Source organism: Epinephelus moara, chromosome 4, assembly GCF_006386435.1.
Source record: "Epinephelus moara isolate mb chromosome 4, YSFRI_EMoa_1.0, whole genome shotgun sequence".
Classification (NCBI taxonomy): Eukaryota; Metazoa; Chordata; class Actinopteri; order Perciformes; family Serranidae; genus Epinephelus; species Epinephelus moara.
In genome coordinates, this window is record NC_065509.1 from 8137206 (window position 1) to 8164212 (window position 27007).

General features: G+C 40.7%; 2 protein-coding genes and 1 long non-coding RNA gene across 6 annotated transcripts in view; 2 read left to right on the forward strand and 1 right to left on the reverse strand.

Annotated features, from left to right (window-relative positions):
- Window positions 1-15893, forward strand: part of zgc:154054 (Alpha-1,3-mannosyl-glycoprotein 4-beta-N-acetylglucosaminyltransferase B-like) — a 40810-nt gene extending 24917 nt beyond the window's left edge. Inside the window, exons 12-15 of the mRNA XM_050042019.1 lie at window positions 1824-1902; window positions 10797-10872; window positions 12721-12833; window positions 15458-15893. Coding sequence (XP_049897976.1) covers window positions 1824-1902; window positions 10797-10872; window positions 12721-12833; window positions 15458-15475 — 286 coding nt within the window. The 3' untranslated portion in view covers window positions 15476-15893. The remainder of the gene's footprint in view (window positions 1-1823; window positions 1903-10796; window positions 10873-12720; window positions 12834-15457) is intronic.
- LOC126388757 (short coiled-coil protein B-like) lies at window positions 5095-27007 on the reverse strand. 4 transcript variants are annotated; one of them, XM_050042021.1, is made up of 6 exons: window positions 26873-27001; window positions 26122-26190; window positions 25906-25986; window positions 24373-24511; window positions 5572-5674; window positions 5095-5456 (listed from the first exon to the last, which is right to left on the reverse strand). In XM_050042021.1, exons 2-5 carry the CDS (start codon window positions 26135-26137, stop codon window positions 5617-5619), a joined length of 294 nt encoding a protein of 97 aa, XP_049897978.1. In that variant the 5' UTR covers window positions 26138-26190; window positions 26873-27001; the 3' UTR covers window positions 5095-5456; window positions 5572-5616. The 4 variants fall into 4 exon arrangements, 3 of the variants coding, with proteins under 3 accessions (XP_049897978.1, XP_049897979.1, XP_049897980.1); XR_007569788.1 differs by lacking the exon at window positions 5095-5456 and adding an exon at window positions 5775-6027 and having other exon boundaries at window positions 26873-27007; XM_050042022.1 differs by lacking the exons at window positions 5095-5456; window positions 5572-5674 and adding an exon at window positions 20471-20544.
- On the forward strand, window positions 20608-21964 carry LOC126388758 (uncharacterized). The gene is made up of 2 exons (XR_007569790.1): window positions 20608-21233; window positions 21338-21964. It is a non-coding gene; the product is annotated as an uncharacterized LOC126388758 (long non-coding RNA).

Sequence of the window (27007 nt, forward strand, 5' to 3'; positions counted from 1 at the left end):
ATAAAAGAGGGAGACAGGTTTTTCCTATTTTATCTTATTTTGTTTTATGTCTCCCTCTCCTCTCGCTGGAAGCGTCGGACCTCCCGCCTCCCGCTCCCGTCTCAAACACGTAGGTCTCCCTCTTTGCTGAGCACCCACGGCGCACGCCCGGCCTGTTAAATAGCCTGTAACCGTAACAACTGTGTGACACAAACTCAGTGCTTTGGTCATTAAATAATGCCGGGCTCGGTTCAGGTTCGGACAGAAATATGCTGCCCGTGCCGCACTCTAACACACACACACACACAAACACACGGAAAACCGGACATTATCATCAGTTTATAAACACCCCCCAGACGCCCCGGACGGGACGTGAAAAGTGGTCATGTCTGGGCAAAAGAGGACGTTTGGTCAGCCTAGATTAAGATGTTAGTGGTACAGTTGACATTACTCAGTGGTGACAGTGGCATTATATGTATTTAAAACAACTGTGTAGTTGGCCTGTTATGTTAAATATTACACACTGCTGTAAGTCACATCTGAGAGTGTTTTGATATCAGACTACACTTTTGTTGCGGAGCTAGCATTAATGTTAGCATCACAGACTGCTACTTTACCAAGCTGCTATAATTGTAAAGGGCGGGTCCATCTGCATTCTCCTCCATGTTTTTCAAATAGAAACTCTCACTCAGCCGTTAGCAAAAATGTGATGTCATGTCATGAAAATGCAGCAAATAGTTGTTATGTCAGTGTGCACCAACACTGCTGCTAGCATAGCTAAAACCACATGTGCTCAACATCAGCCCAGCGGCAACTGATGGCCGGCTGTGGGTTAGATAGGCAGTATCTGTAACAGGGCAACCAAAGACCCACATTTTCTAATATGAGCTCAGATCTATATTTAAAGTGCATAGTGCTGCTTGTTCATGAAAACACAACTGCACACATCCAGTGAACACACACATAATATAAGCTTTCTTACCACTCTGGTTTAGCATTAAGTGGAAACAGGATGTGGTGGTGTGTCTATGTAGCTTTTGTAGTGTTTGCCCCACTCCAGTTCATTCTATGCCATCACATTAAGTCCTGTGTTGACTTCCACTAACACAGCTACTTACCCACTTTCTCCAGGATCACTCCTCCTTAGACCAACACACTCAAGTGTTTAAGTCAGATAAAAAATTTCAAAATATAAATCCAGGGTGGCACGGTGGTGCAGTGGTTAGCACTGTCGCCTCACAGCAAGAGGGTTGAGGGTGTGAAGTGGCTAGTGCCTATCTATCTATCTATCTATCTATCTATCTATCTATCTATCTATCTATCTATCGCAATGTTGTTGCATAATGCACATATTTTTACATATTTCTCTATGCTATAATAGCAATTGTAACGTGTCCCACTTTCCCCCATTTGTGATTCTGATTACAGTTTGATACAGTACTTTAGCCCTGACGCACCCATGCATATTGATCACAGTGACTGTATGGACAATGTGTCTGCACTTCCTCCGACTGTACAAACACGAAGCCAAAATATCTCAGATATGGCCGCTGCCATCTTGCACTGGTGATGTCAGTTGGAGCCAGAGTCTGTGCATTAGTGATCTGTGTAGTATATAGTTCCCACCCACATACCTGTCTGACCAATCATGAGCAGTGCTGTTGATTGTGAGCACACTAATTGGCGTGAAAATACATCAGTGTGATAAGAACTACCCAACATGACAAAATATGATCTTCTGTTTTGGCTTCACTTTTGAGAAGCTGTCATGTCGTCCATCTTTATATACAGTCTGTTGATCCTGGCAGCACACTTACTTATTGCACCTGTCTTCTTCACTGTAGGTACCTGTTTCGCAGCGGAAATATTGAGACCAGTGGAGATAAATTCCACAACACCACAGTGGAAGTGTGGCCCAGCAATGTGAGTAACCTGTGTGTGTGTGTGTGTGTGTTCGTTCTTTGGTTTCATTACTGCCATCGAGCAGGTTTTGGTTTTCTTCTCAAGTGTTGATGCCTTGGGAAAGAGTGGCGAGGCAACAAGAAACACCTACCACAACAAGCTATCTGCTGTCACTCCACTGCCTCCCTCTGGCTGTGTGTGTGTGTGTGTGTGTGTGTGTGTGAATCGACACTTCTGTCACACTTAAGGGGGAAAAGTGGTCATGCCATGGCTGACCTTTGAGTAAAGTTACACGGACATGGGATCGCTGTGTGGAAGATAAGAGGGAAACCTCGAGTTCAGCTCCAGAGGCTTCAGATTGCTGGTGAAACACCAACAGACCAAAGAGTAAACCACTTCTGACATGAAAAAGTGACAAGAGGAAAATGGATTAAGTATGGTACATATGAATAAAAATGTATTGAGACAAGTTAAAAAAAAAAAAAGAAAAAAAAAAAGCTTATTCCTTGTGAGCTCAGTGATTTTTCAGGTGATGTCATGCTGAACTTTTTTTTGAATTTTTTTTGTTCTTTTTCATTTAATATAATAATAAATGGTGCTGAGGCCAGCTATTGGCATGGCATTGTGACAAGATGTCCAAACCGCACAATGTGATTGATTAGTGCCTTTATTTGCAGTGCGAAAGCTCGGAAAAATTTACCTTGTCCTAAAAACAAAATGTTGTAATACTTAATACTCATGTTCTGTGTAAAAGTACTCATGACAAACAACAACGGTTTGAAAAAAATATGTTGATATGTTGAATAATAGGCCTGAGTATTTATTCCATTCAGCCCATTGCATATACGTTTGTGGCAGGGGTGCAGATCATGTCTGGATCACTTATTCACAAAGCCACACTCATTACTTTTATTTCAGATATCATCAATTGTAGGATTAGACACAAGTGAGTACATTCGTGTCCCCCAGGGGATGAACCAGAACTACAAGCCGGTCAGATCATTACCTTTTTTAACTAGAAACCAGACAATTAGATGGCTGTGGAGTTGGCTGTGCGTATTAATGGTAACATATAGGGCTCTGTATTGTTTAAACATTTTCATTCTTGGTGATAATGCGATGTCTGAGGTTTGGAAAAGATACACCATCATGATAAAAATCTTACACGTGTCCACTGTCTCAGAATATCATTTTATGCCTTATTTATTCAATTCTAATATAGTGTGCATAGAAATGATTAAGCCACAAAGGAATACTTGATCATTCTTTTATCAGTTACTCACCCTGTGCTGTTTAACACCAGTAAAATTATATCAAAACATATGTTTACACACTCTGTCACAACTTATGATGTATGATGGAAGTCTCATTTGTCCAGTCGTACTCTCAGTACTTCCCAAATCAATATGTTCTCCTCCCAGGTCATCGAACACTGCGTGCGTTTAATATTGCCACGGATAGGTTTACACTGGAATAAATTGAAAGCCCAGGGCGTCTTATAGAGGCGCCAAAGGAATCTTTGAATCCTTTGGCGTTGGTATCACACGGGAGGGACATGACAAAGCATTGTTATTTGACAACCTGGGAACTGGACTGTGGGTCCTGTCTACAGCCTCTTTAGATAGCACACCCACATAAGCATTGACACAGCTAGTCCTGGGGTGTGGACTGCAGAAACCTGTGAAACAAGAGCAGCCTTTAGTCCTATTAGGGAGAGCCCAGCAGTTTTTCAAGTTAGTAGATTAATCACCAAAGTTTCTGTTTTTATTTTACACACATACATACATACAGTATATATACTGTATACACACAGGAGTGTATCATAAGTGAACTGATTAATAAAGACGTGTGGGCTTAATGATAATAGTTAATGATTGCATATATCCACAGCACTGTAGTGTGTATGACTGGTGTTGATTTCAACGGGACTTTGTAGTCTTATCTGAGCCCAGGTGCACAGGTCTGATAGCCTTGAGGTCAGGGAGAGGCTATAAAGTGCATGCTGACAGAGGTCGTTTCTCTTCAGAGCTGCTCAGAGCTGACGACTTTGTGTTGTACTCCGTCGTACAGCTCTATGTTTGGGTGGACAAATCGTATGGCAACACTCCTGAACACTGACTAACGGGACTTTTTGAAGACAGTATCCATACCAGTTTTATTGCTTGAAATTAAAGTACACGTAGTTAGATTTCCAAATCCAATCCAATCCAATCCAATCCAATCCCTCTGAAAAAGACAACAGGCCCCCTCCATTTTTCACACGAAGCATAATGAAATAACATCAAAGGTTTATGACAGACTTTAGGCTATCTATGAACATCATCTATGAACGTTTATGTTCTAAAACGTATAACTATTGCGATGTATACGCCTAGCATCCACACTACTCCAGCATTTCAGTCGCTGACCTGGTTTTATCTTGAAAACTCTGGGGTTGTGTTTCAATCTGGATGGGTGGAAACGGAGACTTTTCAAAACAATGATGCAGACACTCACGTTCGCTTCCCTATTGTGTGTTATCAGTCATTATGAGTCAAGCCTAAACATCAGAGCGAGGTCCACCTACCTTGTGTGATTTATCCATCTTGTCTAGGAACTAGTCCGTGAGCCAGGACCCCAAATTTGGCCCACCGGTACCACCCAGTATAATAATAATAATAATAATAATAATAATAATAATAATAATGCTCTAAAATAATAATGCTCATAGTGATTTTTAGCAAGGTATACATCTCTAGGGTTAGAAAAAATATGATAGCCTTGCATTGGTGGTAGCTTTCTGTGTGCTATCACTTGATTTATAACCCCATAGCAAAACTAAAAAAGAGCTCAATAGAAGCCTGGCCGAATGGAGGTAAAGACATATAAATCCATGTAAACTGACAATGCAAGCTCTGAGAGCTACCAAACTTGTCATGCCTGATGGCAGGATATACAGGAGATACAGACTTATAAACACATACCTAAAATAGGCGGAAATGTAAAAGATGGCTATCTATGTAGAATGCTCTCAATTACTTTGCAATATCTCTGCCATGGATTGTCATAGCAACACACATGAGGGCTTGTTGGAAAGGTGTAGTTGTACTGAATCCAACCAAAACTGTAAGGATAGCTTGCATATTTAGGGAGTCAGTCCATTAAACATATGAGGTGTCCCAAATGAAAGAAAACAAAACGGTAGCTTTTGACTTCAGTTGATTTGTAGAGATCCCTTATGGTATTATTTAACAATTATTGGCCTGTTGTTTATGTTGGAGAAGTCAATAAAAACCCTAAGGCACATGTAATCACATGGATTTTAATAATAAAATTGTGAATCCTAATGTAGAGGGTGCTGTACGTTGTACAATCAGAGTCTAATATGGAGCTTCCGAGAGGGGTTTTGGGGTTGAAAGCACTGGGGGAGATCTGTCTGAGAGAACAGAGTGATCCAGGGTGACATAGTGAGGGATTGGTGGTTCTGAAAAGGGGTTTAGGTCTGGGATGGTGGGACAGTGGAAGGAAGGAGTCCAGAGGCAGTGAGGGTGGAGCATTGGAGGGTGAGGAGACAATGGAGTTTCAGTGGAGGAGGCCTGGAAGAAGTAGAGGAGACATCTGGTTAGAGCAGAACAAACTGGTAAGGAGGATTAACTCTAACTACAAGTGTACATGAATATATGAAACTATACTCAAAAGCTTGCAACTGACCAACAGTAGTAGGCTTTAGTCTGTGACCAGGGAGAGGGCGGTGAGTCAGGCTGAGCACTCCATGAGAGAATAAAAGTTGAGGTGATTAAAGGTGAAGTTAATCCTGAGGCAGAGACAGAGACAAGGTAAGGCAGGGCACACCAAACAAGCGAAGCAGGCAAACACTATTATTGTTAATGCACTATTTACTTCTTTTACATTACCTAATAATCACAACAGTCATCCTCGTCTTCCACATCTTCATCTGAACTTTCCACACTATCATTGATAGATGCCTGGTTCTCACATGTCTGTACATCTAAGGCCATTTGCAACACACACACACATCTTGGAAGTGTGCATTTTGTGTACAGTTACAGGCCAGTAGATCCAGGATAAGAAAACATGCACAGCGAGCCAACTATCAAGCTTGTGTATGGAGAAGGTGTTTGGAGAACCATCCTCAAGTTCCAAGCCCTGTTGGCAGAGGATGGAGAAAGAAGAGGACACTGAACACTTGGTGGTAGATTGGATGGAAGGCCAGCCAGCACCGGAGGCCATCCTGGATTCAGTTCAACTACACCTTTCCAACAAGCCCTCATATGTGTTGCTATGACAATCCATGGCAGAAATATTGCAAAGTAATTGAGAGCATTCTACATAGATGCCCATCTTTTACATTTCCGCCTATGTTTATAAGTCTGTATCTCCTATTTGCGTTGAGATATTTGAATTCTGAATGCTTCTGTTATGTAGAGGGATATCCTGCCATCAGGCATGACAAGTTTGGTAGCTCTCAGAGCTTGCATTGTCAATTTACATGGATTTATATGTCTTTACCTCCATTCGGCCAGGCTTTTTTTGAGCTCTTTTTTAGTTTTGCTATGGGGTTATAAATCAAGTGATAGCACACAGAAAGCTGCCACCGGTGCAAGGCTATCACATTTTTTCTAACCCTAGAGATGTATACCTTACTAAAAATCACTATGAGAATTATTCCCCCCAGGTGGTACCGACCAACCCCCACTGGCTCACAGACTATACTCCTTTCCCATCTTCATCAGACAAGCATGAAGCCTGAAGAATCACCTCAGTTGTCATTTAATTAAATATTTATGGAAGCATAGTCTATAGTGCGGACTCTGTTTTTTCGTCTCTTGTATGGTCTCTTGTCCAGCGCCTGCTTTTTATCATCTGAATGTGCATACTTTTGCAAACTTTTTTGATTATTTTTGTTATTGGCATTACTCTTGGATTACTGCAGTAATCCTACAGTTACTTTAGGATTAAACTGTTTGATGACAGAGTTGGACTTTGCTCATTAAGTTACAACACCCCTCAGCTGTCTGTATTAAAAAGTGATAGATGTGTATGTGTAAATGGGCGACTGTTTGCTCAAGAGCTCTGTTAAACCCTCTGTACACCACCTGCTCAGCAAACAGCTGGCAGGCACAGTTATAAACTAGCTGGGGAGAATAGTGGTGCATTTAGAGGCTAAAGAGGCAGATATTTTTCTCAGGAGATGGTGGAGACCAAAAACAGCGCTAAAAAGAGTGAATATTTGACTTACATCCATCAAGTTGACACAAATATGACTCCAAATGAATGATAATGTTCTCCTCCTGCTAGATGTGTATGTAGAGGACTGTGTGCTTACACATTGTCAAGTTAGTGCAGCTTAAATGAAACATTGTGACTACTGTTCACAGCCAAATGTAGCCCATCATACAAACTGGCATATCTATCCCTCTGTACAGCCCCATATCTGGTGAACAGGAGTGTCTTGGCCCAGGGTACTGCAAAATTTCATCCAGTATATTTTTTGCATTTTTAATAACTGTTCCATCTACTGCTCTACCAGTAGCATTATCCTTAATAACAAATGTATATAGCCAATAATGGGCATGTCATAAGCTTTTTCTGGCTTTATCACACATTTCCTATTTTTAACCCAGCAAATTTTCACAGTTTTAGTTCATATGGATCATACTCTGTGTCATTTCTTGACGACCTATTTGTATGAATGATTGCATCTCATTTCCTTTGAGAGCTTGCTGAAGTTTGGTTTGTGAGAAATGAAGGCAATATGCATGCACTGGTTGAGATGGCAACCTGTGAGGCTGTTGTGCTTCTTGTCCTTAGTTAGATTCATCATTGAAGACCCTGACTCTCATATGCAGGTTGATTCAAACATAGTCAAAATGTATATTGAGAGTCTTTTACAGTTCGGATACTGATGGACATAATGTGCCCAATACGCACAGTCTCTCTCCTCCTTGAACTTGGCTCTCAGGACATTTTTGGTCTGCATCTGAACCATATCGAGATTGAATGTGCCCTTGTCAATTACAGGCAGCACAGCACCCAGTAACAGCAGCAGCAAACAGGTAGCACACAAACAGCAGCACTTGCACAGGGATTTTGAAGTTGTCGAACCATGTGCTGAAGTTGTCTACCGGAGTTTTACTGTCAGTGCTATCGACACTATCAATGCTGAAGGCACAGTCTTATTTTTATGTTGGGATTATCATGCAGTGTGGGAAAGTGTAGGTTTTCCTCTCTATATGAGCCAGGAAAAGGTCGAGGTTTACCTAAAAATCGTTCACCTTTTCAAACAGCTCTCCCACGTTGGCATCCCCACCTTGGAGCTGCAGGTTGAGTTTGTTTGCATGAACTCTGATAGCTCCTCTGCTTTGTCAGATTTCTGACTAAGAAGAAATTCCATGATTTCTTTCAGTTGTGTATAGAATCACGGTAAAACTCTCCCAACTCAGCCACCGTCCATCATTATGCTGCAGTAGATCAGAGTACTGGGCCTCCTGCTCCTGTAGCAACATGTAGGCTTGATGTTGAGCAAATGTGATTTACAATTTTAATGACTGTGTCCATCATTGCTTCAACAAACAGTTTGGCACAACAGCAAGTTGATTGTTGGGTGTTCTGCTGTGAGACATGATGCCAAGCCCCTCTTGCCCTATGGTAGATGGCCCATCATGAGTTACAAGGTGACTGATTTTACCAAGCTCCAGAAATTTTTTTTCAAACCTTTCACAGTAGCATACGTCATCTCACCTGTTGGTCTTGAGTGGTAAAAGGCACAACTCCTCTTTGAAAATTTCCTTGTTAAAGCATCTCACAAATACTGACAGTTGCACAGTATCAGTTGCATCTGTTGACTCATCGATAGTTATGTAATCCACAGATTTCAGTTCAGAAGGTAGTGTTGAAAAGCTGTCCTTGTACAAATTTCCCAGCCTTCATGCTACTGTCAAATCCAATAGTTGAACTTGTCTCACACAGTTATCATTGTCATTATCATTATCATATTTTTGTTGCTGTCTCCCACAAGCAACTCCTCTACTATTCCCAATGTGCACACTTTCACAAGCTCAGCATCCACGAATGGCTTGCCCCTTTTGACCAGTTCCCAAGTTACATGAAGCAAAGCAGCAATGGCTTTTCAGCAGAAGTTATTGTAGCTGTGGGGAATGTTGATGTTGCAGAGAAAGACAATCTTAAAGTCGTGATCTTCTCTTTTCTTGCAGTGCTATCAGTTGGAAAAGCTGCACTGGACCTAACATGTTATGACTTGTAATGGCACCTGATGTTAGCAACCTTGCACACGGCAACTGTCATTTGACAAATGACACACGGTGGTTTAAGGGTGGCATGAGGAGGCAAAGTAAAGGAAAATTCGTCAGTCCATATTTGCATACAATTGCCTTTTGTCAAACTCACACTGTTTGCTGTCCTCGCTCATCTTAGCAGTAGCAGCATTGTGCAGTCAGGTCAGGTGTGCAGGGAGGTTTATAGGATTTGAGGACATTCGGGGCTTAGCCCAGATCAATCCCTGACACTTTTTTTGATAAACAAGCTCAATTTTGGTGCATTTTGTGCACTCAGGCAGCTTATTTACAATCAAAGTTTGAATTTTAATATTAATATGTGAATATATGTGATGGACTGACGGCTCTTGGAGTATCCTTTTGTCAGTGTCCTTAGAGCTGGGGTTTACAATACTCTTTTTTTTCCCAGGTTTGCTTCTCATGTTGTGAAAGTTCAAAATTGGGAGCAGGACGCACATCAGAGCTGGTTCCATGTTGGTGGAAAAGGGGTATCAGTTGAATGCAGTTAATTCAAGTAGGGCTGCAACGATCAGTCGACTAATCGATGACTAATCGACTATTAAAATAATCGGTGACTATTTTAGTAGTCGGCTAATCGGTTTGAGTCATTTTTCATAGAAAAGTTCTATAAAAGTACCCCAAAATACTCTTAATGCAGCTTCTTACGTTCAGATATTGGCAGCTTTACACACTCTCCCGTGACGATGAACTAAAACCCTTTGGCTTGAGTATGAAACAAGACATTAGATGATATCATTTAGAGGTTTTGGAGAGACAGACCAACATTTTTCAACATTTTAACACATTTTTCGATAAAATGATTAGTCGACTAATCGAAGAAATAATCGACAGATTAGTCGACAATGAAAATAATTGTTAGTTGCAGCCCTACATTCAAGTAGGCAAACTCAGGCAAAGCTGCACCGAAGCAACGAACACTGGAGAATACTCTCTTAAAGGGACAGAGAAATCCCCTTGAGACAGCGACAAGGTCAAAAAGATTATAGAGAGGGTTTTTTATTTTATAATTTGTCACTTATAAAAAATAGTAATAACAATAGAAAACATTAACAGCTTGGACTGCAGACTATTCAACTGTTAATCATAGGCTGTAGACTGGATTGTGTGTGTGTGTGTGTGTGTGTGTGGTAGGGTGGGAGGTGCTTTGGATCAGGAGCACTAAGGAGTGGCTGGGCCTGTCTTATCCCCCTACCAGCCCTGCTCATGTTGGTACTTTTGTTTTACATTCTAGGGAGGAGGCACTTTAGCCAAAATTCTGGGCTTTAGTTAGTCTTTAAGTTCACAATTTGAGTTTGTTCATCACTGAGTTTGCCCATAACTTGTGTCATTTGCATTGCTCCATAGCTTCTGTCAGTTGATTTAACAGTCAAAAACAGTATAGAACAATACCCAGACTGTTTTTTGCTTGTCATCAGACTGATTGATATCAGTTAGTATCAGGAAGACATTACTGGTTGTTTACAGTATACTGAGTGAGGCTCTCCAGAGAAAAATGAAGTCACAGTGTTGGCATGTGATTAAGATTTCAGATCTCTTTCTGTTCTGTCATACATTTGCATGATAAACCTGTGTGATACATGTTTTGTTTTCTTCCTGCAGGCGTCGGCCCGACAGAGAATATTGGCTGGCTCGTCTTCTTCCTACAAAGTATCTGATCAGGACTTCATCATTATCGGTAACTACATCGAAAACATTCATAACTGATGACAATACAAATAAAAAAACATCTATGTGTGTCACACAGGCACGTATGTCATCAACACAGTGAAGCACCAGTTCATCTGGTAGGATGAAATTTTAATGACTGAATGATCTAATTAGATATGGGTGAGGCTTGTTTGATCACATTACACACAGATACAAAAGCAAGTGTCCATTATTACACAACCCAGCTGTTAAAGGAAACAGATGAAGCCTGTACAACCAACACACATCAGCAGGGTTCCTCTAAAAAGTTTCTGAACTTCCTGTCTTTGTGAAACTCAAACTGCCAACACCCTAAACGGCTGCCAATGTTGCCTACAGGAAGATCCACAGCAGCCCATTCATTCTTTTAATAATTGAAAATACACTTGATACAAAGTGAAAATCTGATAATGAAAATAACAATCTGTAGAGTGATGCAGGAATGAGTCCTACAATGAGGACATGAGTTAGCATTTTAGCACTGTGGTTTCCCTTGTCACATTGAAAACTGAAATAACTGATGCCCACAAAGCAGGACAAAACTATAAGACAATAGCAAAATGTTTTCAGGTAGCTGTTTCCTCAGTTGGTGATGGCATTAAGAAATGGCAGTTAACATGAACTGTAGAGGTCAAGTTGAGGTCTGGAAAACCAAGATACCTTCAGAGAGAGGTGCTTGCAGGATTGATAGAAAGGCAAAGCAAAGCCCTGTCTGAATGCAAAAGACCTGCAGAAAGATTTATCAGACTCTGGAGTGGTGGTGGACTATTCTACTATGCAGTGACACCTGTACAAATATGACCTTCATGGAAGAGTCATCAGAAGAAAACCTTCCCTGTGTCCTCACCACACAATTCAGCATCAGAAGTTTGCAAAGCAACATCTAAACAAGCCTTATGATTTTTGGAAACAAGTCCCTGTAGACTAAAAATAGAACTTTCTGAATGCAATGAGTAAAGGTACACTGTATGTTTGGAGAAAAAGGAGTGCAGAATTTCATGAACAGAACACCTGTCCAACTGTTAAACACGGGGGTGGATCGATCATGCTTTGGGCTTGTGTTGCAGCCAGTGGCACTGGGAACATGTCAAAGGTAGGAAGAATGGATTCAGTTAAATTCCAACAAATTCTGGAAGCAAACTTCACATCATCTGTAAAAAGTTGAAGATGAAGAGAGGATGGCTTCTACAACAGGACAATGATCCTAAACACACCTCGAAATTCACAATGGGCTACCTCAAGAGGTGCAAGCTGAAGGTTTTGCCATGGCCCTCACAGTCCCCCGACCTAAACATCATTAAAAATCTCTAGATAGACCTCAAGAGAGCAGTGCATGCAAGACGGCCCAAGAATCTATTTGCACCTTTTGCAGGAAGAATGGGTAAAAAATCTCCCAAACAAGAACTGACAGACTGTGTTTAAAGTGTTTAGAAGCTGTGATACTTGCCAAAGGGGGCGCTACTAAGCACTGACCATGCAGGGTGCCCAAACTTTTGCTTCAGGCCCTTTTCATTTTTTGTTATTTTAAAAACTGTAAAAGATTGAAATTAAAAAATATTGCTTTAAATATTGAAGAAATGTGTTCATGTGATCATTTCATCTTCTACATACTTAACTACTCACAGTAAACAAAATTTGACCTGGGGTGCCCACACTTTTGCATGCCACTGTGCATGAGCAGTTTGTGTTGTGTCTGTATCTGTATATGTCTGTGTCTGTGTGTGTTTGTGAAAGACTTGAACGTTTTAAAAGGAGATACAGTGTTAGCTGGACTGTTTGTGCTTTCAGCCGTATACCTGCACATAGAACATGACAAGTGTGCGTGTTTGTCTTTCAGGTGCGTTTGAGAACGGAATAGCTGAGGGGGAGATTGAAGAGGTGCTGCAGCCAATCTCAGCACTACGCCTGGTGGTCCACTCTGACGCTGATGTCTGGGCTCTGCTGAGTGAGGTCTGACCTGACAGTTTGTGTTTGTTCATGTGTGTATTCGCCTCTGTTTGAGAGTGTGTGTGAGTGTGTACTTACATGCACTGCTTAATTAAACAGCAGCACTGTGGAGGATGTTTACATATTCAAACCTAGACACACTTTCAGTCAATACGAAATTATAATGTGTTTAAACAGATATCTGCATATGAATGCAGAATCTGGACAAGATTTTGGTATCTGAAGCATTCTAGAGAGTCATGTAGAGAGGCCGAACGCCTTGGCCGAAATGCAATCTTGGAGCCCATCTGCTATTATCTGACAATGATTTACGTTTTTAATTTATTTATCTGCATTCATATGTAGATATCTGTTTATAGATATAAGCTGAAATGACTGGCAGAGGGAAGAACTATTGGCCTAGAAATCAGCTTACTACCCGTCTCCCCCAGAGGCTTATCCTCGTGAGAGTGATAGCCAGTGGGTTCCAAGACTGATGAAACTATAGATCAAATAAAGAAAGCACATACTGACAGCAAGACGCATACACGTAAAGTTTTTGGGAAGCATAAGGCGAACAGTCACTGGACCTCATTCACCAATATTTTCCTGAGTGTTTTCTTAAACTTGTTCTAAAGAAAAGTCCTATGAAAAGTCTATGTTAAATTCACAACGTATCTAAAATGGCAGCATTTTTCGCATCTATGTTCTTATCATGATGAATCCCAGTGTCCTCATTAGTTGGCACCACGTGATAGTTGATCCTAATTAGATAGTTGCTCCTGCAGAGAGTGAACGCCAAACGAGCTGTCAAGTTTAGTGGTGACAGGAGTGAATGTAAAATCAAACAAATGCAAGGGATGCAAAAAAAATAGGTGTAATTCAATCACCCGACCTGCAAACCACAAGCTGTATGCATTACAGTAGCACAACTGTCAGGACAGAGAACAGAGACGAACACCACGGTGCTGTTCAAGCTGTGCATGAGTGCTCTTGAGTGTGTGTAGATTCTGTTTTTACCTAAGAACAAATCCCAAATAAGAAAACATTGATGTATGTCAGAATCTTCTTGAAAACTGCTTAGGTGGGAAATGTCTTGTCAAGAACAGTGTGTGAATGAGGCCCATCGTATATACTGTATGCAGTTAGCATTAAACTTGTAATGACACAGAGCTTTTAGTTCTAAAAGTTTATTTTGATCTCCATAACACCTTTAATGTTTATGGACTGCATCTTGCACAGTTGTGACGTTATCACAAAAATCTGTCCACAGAAAGACACGCCGACATATTACACCTGCCAAAGTACTCAAAACCATTATGTGGTAGATCCCACTACAGCCACATTTTGTCATGATGACTCTCACACACCGATGCAAGTGGAAAAAAAATCCAACCATCTAATTAAAGAAATCTAACCACTGACTTGCATTAAAACGATGTCACATGAGTACTCACACATGCATGTGTGTTAGTATCTACTGACCTTACCACTCAAATACTGACAGGGAGTGTAGTTCCTCTTACCAAATCAAAACACAAATTTCCCGACCTACCTGATTAGACTTGTTCCCAAGGCATGAACACGCCTGGCTTGATTGAAACCTCCCTCACTTTCCTGTCACTACTGTGACATGCAAGACTGGGACAACTTTACTTCATTGTTCTCATTGGCTGCACTCCCTTTGGCTGGGCCGAATGGTGCATAGAGGACCACAAATGACAATGCATTTTTTGACAGCCCTGGGAAAAATATTTTTAGGCTGATGTTACTGTATTTAAGAGGCTGTGGCTTCTAGGCCAGTGTGAAGGTAGTGGTATCTTGTGAAACTTGACAACATAAGGCATCCATTGGTGCCAACCACGTCATGCTAGCCTGTCAGAAAGGGGGAAAAAATAACCCTCCAAATTTAGGCAAAATTTTGGCGAAGGACCTTGACCTCTCACCTTGAGATATCTCAATGAAAATGGGTTGTATGGGTACCAATGAGTCTCCCCTAAACTTAAGAAGGCTTGTTCCCATTAAATGTTTTCTTCTTTACAATCAATGTCCTTCAAATTAAAACTGTATTATTGTCTTTTAAAGCAAAAGGACGATCAGCATATTTGAAGAACAATCAATGGCCTAACATGTATAGATACATTACACATCAAAACAGGATTGTTGGGGAACTCAACTGCACCAGCATTAATCTGATAATTGGTCATATTAACTGTAAAGTAGGAAACCAAAGTATGTGATTCATTAACTTCCAAATTTCAACTTGCCTATATATTTCAACAGCATAATAGAATTCCTGAAATTTTGTTACAGCTTTTGGTTTTGGTGTGCCACTCCTTTGAAAAGTTTCTGGGGATGCCACTGTTATTTCAATAGACAAGGTTTCAATTCCAGTCAGATATTTTTCAGTGAAAAGGGAAAAAAAGTCATCAGCCTTCTCATTGCAATTTGAAAGAAGTGTCATCGTCTTTGGAAGTGGACAAAGAAAATTAACAGTAGCAAAATTTAAAATGAGTGTATGGTTGAAAGTTGAACTAAGCTATGCACTGGCTGGCGTAGGTTTTTATCTCCATTGTCACACAGTGTGTGTGTGTGGTTTTACAGCAGCTAAGCTTTGCTTAAGACTCACTCTTGTTCCTGTCCGTCAGATACTCATTAAAGTTTGAAGACCGCAGACGCAGAGGAAACCACGGACACACACTGCCATCAAGGCCAGTGCGTCACCTGAGCAAACTGCTCCACCTGCTGGATAAAGACTTTCCCTACAGGAACTTTTATTTATAAGGATTACATGAAGTGCCTTAACCGACTGTGACTGTGGCCCATGAGGAACGAGGACCCACATTTGTGTTTAAGGTCACACAGTTTGAATTAAAACTGCAATATTAAACATGCTGTGTTATGGAATATGAAGGGAATCCAGCTCTCTTGTGAGCTGACTGAATTGGTCACATTGCTGGCTCAGAGTAGCTGTTTAAAGACACTCCACTTATCAAAGAGTTCACTGCTAAAACAGCAGAGCTCCTCCATGAGTAATTTATTATGCTATTACATTATATTTTGTTGTAACAAATAAAGAAAAAAATACACTACCAGCTTGTTTTTGGATTGTTTATCCTGCATTTACATGGTAAAAAAAAAAAAAAAAGATTTCCGCACACTTGAATCTATGCAGCGTTTCACTTTTTTTTTTTTTTTTTTTTTTTTACCATTTTGGACTCATTGATGTTTTTAAGCACCTTGTCACGACTGAGACAGGTGGAGCAGTAGCTATTCTGCATTAACCTGCATTTACATGAAATTCAAAACCGCTAAACACATCCCACAAAGTGTAACAGTGGTCTTATATGTGTTATTGTGTCATGCAGAGATGTTTCACTGTTGTGACACTAAAACGGGGAAGTTGTATCAGTTCTGACAACAACCAAATAGACTGGTTTTCAGGTATGCTTTTATTAGTTTGAGAGCCAGACACTGGCACATATAAACATGAGTCTGATACAGTTGTTTCAATTTAGGTTTGAAATGAAAGGTTTGCAACATTTCACTTATTGTCAGGAAGTCCTATGGTAAGACTAAAAGAAACAAAGTATTGCATGTTTATCCAAAGCCTGATATATCTTCTTCCTCTGTCTCACACTCACATACACACCAGTGTATTTTGACTTAATTTACATCTTCAAAAGGAACCAATGAGCTGAGAGCCATGGGCACGGTAGGGAAGTCAAAATGTACTGACAGTGACTAACACTTTTTTTTTTTAACCTTTATGTAGAATTAAAGAATTAGACTTATTCATTTAAAATTGTATCCTTGTGGGGCGTTGGTGGCTTAGTGGTGGAGCAGGCGCCCCATGTACAAGGCTGTTGCCGCAGCGGCCTGGGTTCAAGTCCAGCCTGTGGCCCTTTGCTGCATGTCTCTCCCTCTCTCTCTCTCTCCCCCTTTCACACTTCACTATCCTATCAATTAAAGGCAAAAAATGCCCATAAAAAATATCTTTAAAAAAAAATTTGTATCCTTGCCAGAGTGGAAAAGTCTCAAACAACATCCAGTGCGATCAATAGGTCATATCATGACCAACATACTCTGCTCAAAAAATGAAGGGAATTCTTGATGGTCATAGTCTAACACCAAGTCAGTTAAACTTCAGGGATATCAATCTGTTCATTTAGGAAGCACAAGTGATTCTGAATCAGTTTCACCTGCTTTGGTGCAAATGAAAGTGACAACAGGAGCAATGAAGAGGCAAAAGCAAGACAACCCTCAAAAAGGGAATGGTTTTACATGTGGTGGCCACAGACAGTTGCTCTATTCTTATCCTTCCTGCCTCACTCTTCTCTAGTTTTGTTTCTGGTAGTGTCCTTGTCACTACTGGCAGCATGAGGCGGTACCTGTAGTCCAATCAGGTTGCACAGGTAGTCCAGCTCCTCCAGGATGGCACATCCATACATGCAGTCACAAGAAGGTTTGCTGTGTCTCCCAGCACAGTCTCAGGAGCATGGAGGCTGTTACACCAGGAGACTGGCTGTTACACCAGGAGATCTGGACAGGGCTGTAGAAGGGCATCAACCCAGCAGCAGGACCGGTATCTGTTCCTTTGTGCAAGTACAAACAGGAGGAGCACTGCCAGAGCCCTACAAAATGACCTCCTGCAGACTGGTGTGCATGTTTCTGACCAAACTGTCAGAAACAGACTCCAAGAGGGTGGCATAAGGAACCAACACCCTCTAGTGGTGTGTTGCATTATCCAGCGTGACCGCTTTGGTGGTGGGTCAGTGATGGTCTATGGAGGCATATCCTTGGGGGGGCAAACAGACCTCTGTGTCAAAGCCAACAGTACCCTGACTGCTGTTAGGTACCGGGATGAAATCCTCAGAGTGACTGTCAGACCTTACACTGGTTCAGTGGGCCCTGGGTTTCTCCTGGTGCAGGACAATGTCCGGCCTCATGTGGCTGGAGTGTGTAGGCAGTTCCTGGATGATGAAGGCATTGATGCCATTGACTGGTTCTGTCGTTCCCCTGACCTGAGTCCAATTGAGCCCCTTTGGGACATTATGTATCGGTGCATCTGACACTGCCAAGTACCGCCACAGACTGTCTAGGAGCTCACTCATCCCAGGTCTGGGAGGAGATCCCCCAGGACAGCATCCATCGACTCATCAGGAGCATGCTGGTGCCATACACACTGCTGAGTCACATCATGAGTTGCCGTGATAAAAGTCACACAAGTTGGATCGGCCTGTGATTTAAATTTTTTCCTTGGATTTTCAGTGTGATTTTGAATCCAGCCCTCAGTGGGTTGATGATTTTGGTTTCCATTGACTGTTGTTCCGTCATTTTGTTCTCAACAAATTATACAATATACATCAGTAAAGATTTTCAACTTGAATAATTTGTTCATCAAGATCAGATGTGTCATTGAAGTGCTCCCTACATTTTTTTTCAGCAGTGTACTTTACATCAGTGTGGGAGTGTCAAAAACTCTGTCCCCAGGATTATTTTTATGTGATTCTATATTTCTTACTCTCAATACTGTTTCTGACCAAATTTTGTCTGTTTCAGAAGTGCAGTCACAAAAGGAAAAAAAAAATAAGACATATCGTAATGACAAGATCTTTGATTGTTGTATCAGGATTTCATACCAGTGTTATCATTGTTTCATGATAAGAGGGAAATAAAAGCAGTTTAATGTGATAGGGCCATTCATGCCTAGTGTTGTATTCTGTAGCTTAGGTTGATGATGACTGATAACTTTTCTCATGATGACAAAATAGTAACTTAAAATTACCAGATACTAACTCAAGAATATGGGATAGTAACTCAATTACAACAGTAATTCAAATACAAGCTAGTAACTCATAGTTACGAGGTAGTAACTCATAATTACGAGATACTTACTCAAAAATATGGGATAATCACTCATTATTTCCAGATAGTAACTCATAATTACGAAATAGTAACTTATTATCATGAGGTAGTTAGTCATAAATACGATGAAGTAACTCTTAATTACGAGATAGTAACTCATGAATAAGAGGTAGCAACTGACAATTACAAGTTAGCAACTCAAATACAAGAAAGTAACTCATAATTATGAGGTAGTAACTCATAAATACAAGATAGTAACTTATATTTACGAGGTAGCAACTAAAATGTGAGATAATAAGGTATAAGATACTCCAACATTACGAGATAGTAACTCTTAATTACAAGGTGTCTAAATTTTAGTTTTCTTTTGTGAAAGCAAGATGTTTCTGCAGTCTGTAGCATTGTATCAAAAAGTGTCAGGTACACTGATGTCAGATTCACAATACATATTGTTAATTCTTTGATCAGACAGTTCTTAATTTAAACATAACTAATTATGGACGATTATTTAGGCAAAGTTCTTGTGTGCTTGTTTGTGTTTAGACATTTAACATTCGAGAACTGTGGCTTCTTTTTTTAATGAAAAAAGGGGTGGTTGCAGAAAACATGTTCATGCTTCTCAGTGTAAGATACAGAGAAGATTTTGTTTTGATATTTTTGCCAAAAGCTGGGTATCAGTCAGAAAATTTCAAACAATATCCTAACCGACTAATAGGCTGCAAAATGAGAGGCTTTCAAATTCTTCACTCTGGGGCTTCAACTTTTAGGGCCTAGCTACCAAACACTGGGGTACAATGAGAAATAAAGACAAAGACACCACAGAAAAAACAGTGATCCAAACAATATTATTTACTTGGAGCGGGGTAGGGCTGGGCAATATATTGACATTATATTGATACTGTGATATGAGACTAAATATCTCAATATCTTACATTTTGCATATAATAGGTGTTGTATTTTCCTGGTTTTAAAGGCTACGTTAGTGTTTTCAGACTGTTCTGGTAAGACGTTCTGCTGCTCTATTATTTGCCCTTACCCACTTAGTCATTATATTCATATTACTGCTGATTATTTATCAAAAATCTCATTGTGTAAATATTTTGTAAAAGCACCAATAGTCAACCCTTCAGTATAGTCACAATATTAATATTGAGGTATTTGCTCAAAAATATCGAGGTAGGCCTATTTGACTTTTTCTGTATCACCCAACCCTAGAACATGCTCCATAATACACACCACTGCTGCACCTACAGCCTATGGACCGTTTCATTGCTATTCTGTTTCTAGGGCAACAACTTTGGTCCCTGTTTACTTCCTGTCAACGTCTGCATTAACATACATTCAAACAGGAAATACAAAGGGACCCATTTAGAATGTTTATGTTGTCCGGTTTGAAACGGTCTATAAGTGACACCCAGTTTCCAAACATCTTAACAGGGTCTCTCTCAGGTAACAAACATGTTGATATTAAGATGTTCCTGGGAAACCAGAGCATATACATTAGTTGCATATAGAGAAACCAATGTCCTGTGTGGAATCATTCAATCAATGACTACACCAGTTTAGATTGTGTCTACCACAGAAACCGACAGGTAAGTGACAAATGAAAGGAAAAACATAAAAAATAAGACAAAATGTGTTATTAAGTTTTTGCTTCAGTGCTCCCCGTCATGGATTCATACATAGTGTGTGGAGCTCTAATGGAGGGATGAACAGACACTTCCTAGCTGCATTTTTTATGCCTCTAATTTCTTCTTACGTTTCCTTTAATTTGACACCCGCCTGTATATGCGGTATATATACCAAGACTGAAAATGCAGAGGGCAAAGCAGTGGGTCACTTGTCCTTCCGAGCACCCTTAGTGACTCTGTGAGCACGAGAAATATGAAACAGATTATAAGTTTTAGGAAACATCACTGAAACATTTCATCAAAAAGGATCATCACTTTATTAAACTAAAGTCATTTCAAATTAGCAACATAAAACAATCATATGTAAACAATGTACAAATGCATCAGCGTTAAAGAGATTTCAAGACTTCATAGATATGTTTGATCTAAATGCATAAATACAGTATGCATATTTGTTACTGATTTATTGAGAGGCTAAACTAGACGTTGTAAGTTTAACAATTAGCATATACACACGACTCTTTGAGTTCAAATAAAAACTGACACATGGTCTCAGCTACAAACTGCAACAGTCGCCATTTAAGTAGTGTAATTTACTCCCTTGCAAACTTGCAAAAAGCAGCAACAAAATGGCAACAAAAAAGTGACACTGTAGTGAAATGACAAAGGACTGGAGCCTTTAGACCCGCCTCTCTTTAGAGAGGTTAGAAGCAGTAACAATAAAACCATTTTATATCAACAAAAACACCATCTACTCTATCTATGGCAATAGCTGCAATACTGACTGATAAATAACAAAAGGAACATCTTATTTTTCTCCCCAAGTTTAAAAAGCCAGTTTCTCCTGTGCTGAGCTCCTTGTCTGTGCTAACTCCACTGTTAGGGAGGGAGCAGACATGCGTGTCTTTTCATATGATGTCACCAGGTGCCTCAATGCAGACACCCCAACCAGCCAGTAGTAGACTTTTCACACTGTCCTTAGCCCCAGGCTGGGGGGGGGGGGGGGGGGTGTTCCCTTATCCNCACCAGGTGCCTCAATGCAGACACCCCAACCAGCCAGTAGTAGACTTTTCACACTGTCCTTAGCCCCAGGCTGGGGGGGGGGGGGGTTGTTCCCTTATCCACTGTAAGGGTCGAAGGACAGAGGGGTGTTGTATGCTGCCTCTGATGCAAATTGTGATTTGTGATATTGGTCTTTATAAATAAAATCGAATTGAACTGAATAAAAAAAAAAAAAATCACACTGGCACAATCCTGGCACATGCTAAGTGTGCCGACTTTAGCCTGCTCTGGAGCAGAGTTAGCCCCGAGTTTGCAGGGTTATCTCCTGAGAATGGACTTCACCTGGGGCTAAAAGTTGCCAGTGTGAGAAACAAGGCTAAGTAAACAATAGCGTGTTAGAATGTTAACATGCATTATGTGTTCAAACAAACATTTAGCCCTGGGATAGTGAAAATGAGTTGTGTAGCCCTGGGCTTAGCTTGACCCTTGGTAAACAATGTGTAAGTAAAAATGGGCTACATTAGCTGAGGCTAAGAGAATGCCGTGTGAAAAGCCGATATGAGTCTCTAGTGCAGTGACAAAGACATGATCCCTCACCAGCTTCCCATCAACAAACACTGAGAAAAATTGTGTTTGAATCAAGCCCTTAAGCCCCGAGGAGAAAAGGAAAGTGTAACATAAACATTGTAACTCAAAAATTGGAAGGGGTTGAGCATTGGAATTTCTTTTTTCAGTGTGTGTGTGTGTGTGTGTGTGTGTGTGTGTGCCTGGTGGCCAGTAAGATCTGGGAGCATGGCTTTGAGAGAAACTCAACATTATCTGGACTGTGGACATATTCTCCTTGATGATGAATATTATCATCATCTGTGAGATGGAGGAAACAGAAAACTAAGGGAAATGACTGACAGCTTGTATAAAGAGTTGATTTTCTGATATTAACTACATAAACTGCACAAGCAATGCATGACAGATGTACGTAAATATCCCAAGAAGGAAACCTCCCTGTAGGTTCAGGGGGCAGAATTAGCTATTAGCATATAGCAATCTGTTTTTAATAAAGCGGTGAATAGCTTTGCACAGGACCTGTCGAGGAACAAACAGGTAAGACACACTGTTACTGTTTATGCTGTCTACTAAATATTGAAAAGTTTATCAGTCTTTTAGATCAATAATAGCATTACTGCTATAATACCCATATCCACATCACTAACAGATCTCTTTAATGCTAATGTTAATCATGTGAGTGGGGCTCTGTGCTTTTAACCCATGCTGTCTGTAATTAGTTTGCGAAATGGATACAGTTCATTTTTCACTACCTGTACAGCTAACTTTGTGTAGTCTGGGTTAGCTTTTATTACTGCTGTTAGCTGCCTTGTCTCACTGGAATATGTGTTGCGTGTACAGATGGCTATTAGAGTGCGGCATGGGGTACAAAGGATTTGGGAAATGTTATAACAAATGCAGCACAAAAATTTACCTCCAAATCGCCATTTGCATGGTATCTAGGAGGTGACTTTTTGTCTAACCCTCTAAAATGTCCCAAAAAAAGCAATCATCATGTCATAATGTGTTTTTCAGCCCTGCGTACATTTCCTCAATGCGTTTGATTCATATTTTGTCCATTGTTGTGAATGTTTATATTTAATCAGCTCTGACTACTGAGTCAACTCTGCCACCATTTACCGCACAAAATAACCTCTAAACAAATTTAAAGCCGTTTCTCACCACTGCAATGCGAAATTGACACATGACAACTTTGCACACTGGGTCTGGTGTAAATTATCCTCAGTGAAGTCTTTCATTTTCAAAAGTGAGGCCCAAAGAGTTTCCTCCTAAATGGTGCCAGCGTCCACTCCACACAGCCATAACCCATCCAGACGGCTAACATTAGCTACACATTACATACCCTAATCAGACCCAAAAGGTTATGCTAATGCTAGCTGTTGTACCTAGCCCCATTCTGTGATGAACACGTAACGTCAGCGAGTGCATATCAGCTACATTACCATCCTTGTATTTCAGCTGCTGGGCAAGCCATTCACTGTCCTTTATTTGGTTGTAAAGGTAGTCGTCGCAATATTTGTTGTACGGTAATGGGTGTTGAGAAGCCAAATTAATTAGATGTTCCCCCATTTTGGCAGCAAGCTAGCTATGGCCTGGAGGTATGACAACAGTTGGAACAAAGGATTTCATTGGTTACATATATTTTTCGCAGGTGGAAATCTGCTGAAATCGAAGTCAGTCTAAATATTTTTTCCTGCGCCTAATATTCCTTGGGGGTGTGCAAGCATTTACAGGAATCCAGAATATCAGCTTTTATAAATTTCCAAATTTTTCCAGTCAAAAATCCATGCTCGGTATGAAACGGCTTTAAATGTGCACTTGATTTAGGTATCAATCCAATTTTAATCAACAACCACAATTTAGCCCAAATGTAAACGCTCATAGCAAAGTAGGAGAGCTTTGTAAAAACTACTGGCTGCTGTTCCCTCACAACCCCACTGTACATTTGTAACTGGTACAAAATTTGGGGACTGGACAAAAGCAAATTTACGACCACCTGTTAAGAGACGGGTCAGGTGTTGCTCAGTGCTCAGGTTCCTGGAATCGGAGATGTTTGGGATGAGAGAGGAAGTCTGAGTTGCAGCTGACTAAAGTCAAAGCATGCTTCTACAAAGATACTTATTTGCATTCATATGCAATGAGGTGTAACCACAGCTCACAGGACTTTTCAACTTTTGCATTTCAAAACCAGTTGTGCACATGTGCCGGTTGAGTTGAGCCCATCAAAAATGTGGCCCTTTGTTTTCTGACTGATCTACCAAGACTGATAAACAGCCGTCTTTTCTCTTCTGTGTACATCCTGATTTGATAAACACAACACTGCCTCTTAGTGCACATAGCAAACACCCATCTTTGCTCAGAAACATGTTTTAGGCTCGGGCAGTATAAAAGGGTCCATGGTGTCGACTATTAGAGTCCAGTCTTCCAGGATGCTTTGGGTTCAGGTTATGGAATGTGAGTGGGATTTTTAGGTCTAGGCTCTCAGAGGTTCTCCTTACTTTCGTTTGCTCTTGGTGTCAGTGGTCTGGAAGACACTGGAGGCAGACATGAGGTTCTCAATGTACTGACCCAGAACCTGGTTCTCAGACTTCAGTTTCAGGTTCTCCTCTTTGACAGCGTCCACTCTGGCAGACAGGTCTGCACACACACAAACACAGTCATCAGCAACATTATACAACAGAAAACCTCACAGAACAAAAAAAACGTAAATGTCAGACTTCAAGGCTGATCTTCACCAGTATGTCATATTTATCATCACTTCTTCTTCCTCACAACACATTATTATGCTCATCACCTTACACTCTACCCAGTGTGATTTATCTTTATTCCCAACATGTGGGGAGAATAATCCATTGTTAGCTGGTGTCAGTATTTCTAGAATATCCTAAAAGTGTAAAGTGTTGCAGTTCATTATGCAAGAAATCTCAGCAGGAGCTCAGTCTGGCTTCACTGCAGGAGAGAGTGTGTCAGTACTTAATGTTTGGAAGAGCTGCCTAAGGCTACTGCAAAAAATAGGAATAAAAAAAGTGGAATAATGTTAGATCTGTTTTTGGTTTTTACAACCACACTTTCATGATGGGTGATGTACACACTGGGCAGTGTAAGCTGGTTTTAAATGCAAAGGCCAGAACACACAGAAACAAAGCTGCCCTCCTAATATTTATTTAGCAGGACATTGTTTTAGATAGTGATAAACGTGATACCCGAGAGGTATGTTTTGCTATGTTTTACGGTCTTTGCACACTGAGTCCGTTTTTTTAGTCTGAAATTGTTGTTCATCTCAAAATAAATACCACCTCACTTTGTGTTTCTTATGTTTGTGCACTGAGTCCGAAACCTTCATCCGTTTTTAAAATTTTCAGAACATGTTCGATATTCTGTGTTTTTCACATCTGTCAGAAGCTTGTAGAAACATTTGACCAAGAATCGGTGACGAAAATTCGGCAGCAGGACACAGCCACAACAAGACCGAGGAACAGGGCACACAGAATCATTTCATAACTCAGCTCACTTTCAATGGGTCAGATAGTAATATTCATGGGGATGATGAAGAAGAGCGGGAGGATGTGGACCGGACCCAGAATGTGGAGACAGAGAGGGAGTGTAGCTCTGCCCCGTCATGCAGTTGCAGTGCCAAATTCAAGACACAGGCAGGGAGTCATGACAGTCAGACTGGTAACTCCAGGATGGATGACTCATTAATAAAAACTCATCCAAAAACCAAAATAGCTTTCATGTCAGCTCCAAGGAGAGAACTCACCAGTGTTTTTATGTATTGTTTTTTTTTTTTTACTTTATATCCCAGCCCATCACAGCGGGTGAGGGGAATCTGCTGATTCCAAACTGTACATGCCAGAAATCAGATTTGGCTGCCAGTCTGAACACAGCCTTAATGATGTGAGCTAATGTCATCTCACAAGGATATTGAGAATATATATTAAATCTGGTCACCTTACTTCTTGCATCTGCTACACTGACACTTAGACTGTCTAAAAATGAAAAAGTGTGTACATGTGTTTGTTGCAACTCACCCTCTAAAGTGTGTTGAAGCTCCAACACCTGGTTGATGAGCCTTGTCTTCTCTTCCAGCTCAGCCTGGTTCTCCATGTCACCTGCAGCCATGGAAAGAGGCAGTCAAACACCTGGCATATGAACTACGGACACATATTGAGTGAGTGAGTGAGTGAGTGAGTGAGTGAGTGTGTGTGTGTGTGTGTGTGTGTGTGTGTGTGTGTGTGTTGCCTCACCATCGTCTGAGCTCATGGTGAAGTACTCGTCTTCCTTTTTGGAATGCAGGGCTGCGACTCTGGGGAACACTGCAAGATTTAGGAAGAACACGTTATTTAACCAACTTAGTGTACATGTTTACAATACAAGGAACACCTGGTTGAAAACTGTAACACTTCATGACTTGGACCAGTGGCCACTATATTAATGACGTCATTCAATAAAACGCTGGTGTGTTCAAGTGTCTTCACCAAAACATAGGAATATCTGCGCCTACATAAAACGTGATGGGCACTAAGGACTTATGTCAGATACGTTCATTTCAAAAGTAGACTATATTAAAAGTTCACAAAAGGTTGTTAAGTGTCATGCCGAATTTGTCTTAAGAACAGTATGCGTTATGGAAAATCATATCTCCGTGTATATGGTACGCATTTTAACAGAAAAGACAAAAAAAAAGAAGCATTTTTTACCGTAAGTTCCACATTATAATCTAAAGATGCACCGTAGCTGAGTGATGTTACTTCACATACTACATTAATACAAGCTGAAGCAAAGCAGACCTGAGTCCAGCAGCCTACACACACCGGTATCATGTCTCTGGCTTGTTAGCTACCCGTACTGTAACGGGTGACAGAGGCGGCTAGCAGGCTTAGTCAGGCCTGATGCTAACTAGCGGTTAGCATGCTAACACACTAACCAAGTGCTGAATTTTCCAGCTGCAACACACAGTGCAGTGAATAAACGATAATGTGAACTCGGCGTACATACCTTACGACTTGAAAAACAGGGGCTGTTGAGCTGAAATGCAGAATTTGGACGAAAATCGTAAAGTATTTGTGTTTACTCCCACAGCCTGTGTGTGACACCAGCTGTGCTCAGTATGACCATTACACAGTGCAGCCG

What these genes read in the sequence shown, in the direction of transcription:
- LOC126388757 (XM_050042021.1), bottom strand. An exon ending in GCTTCAACACACTTTAGAGG is followed by an intron (nt 24,512 to 25,905) that starts GTGAGTTGCAAC and finishes GTGTGTGTGCAG; the next exon opens with ACCTGTCTGCCAGAGTGGAC. An exon ending in GACACCAAGAGCAAACGAAA is followed by an intron (nt 5,675 to 24,372) that starts GTAAGGAGAACC and finishes TCTCTGCCTCAG; the next exon opens with GATTAACTTCACCTTTAATC.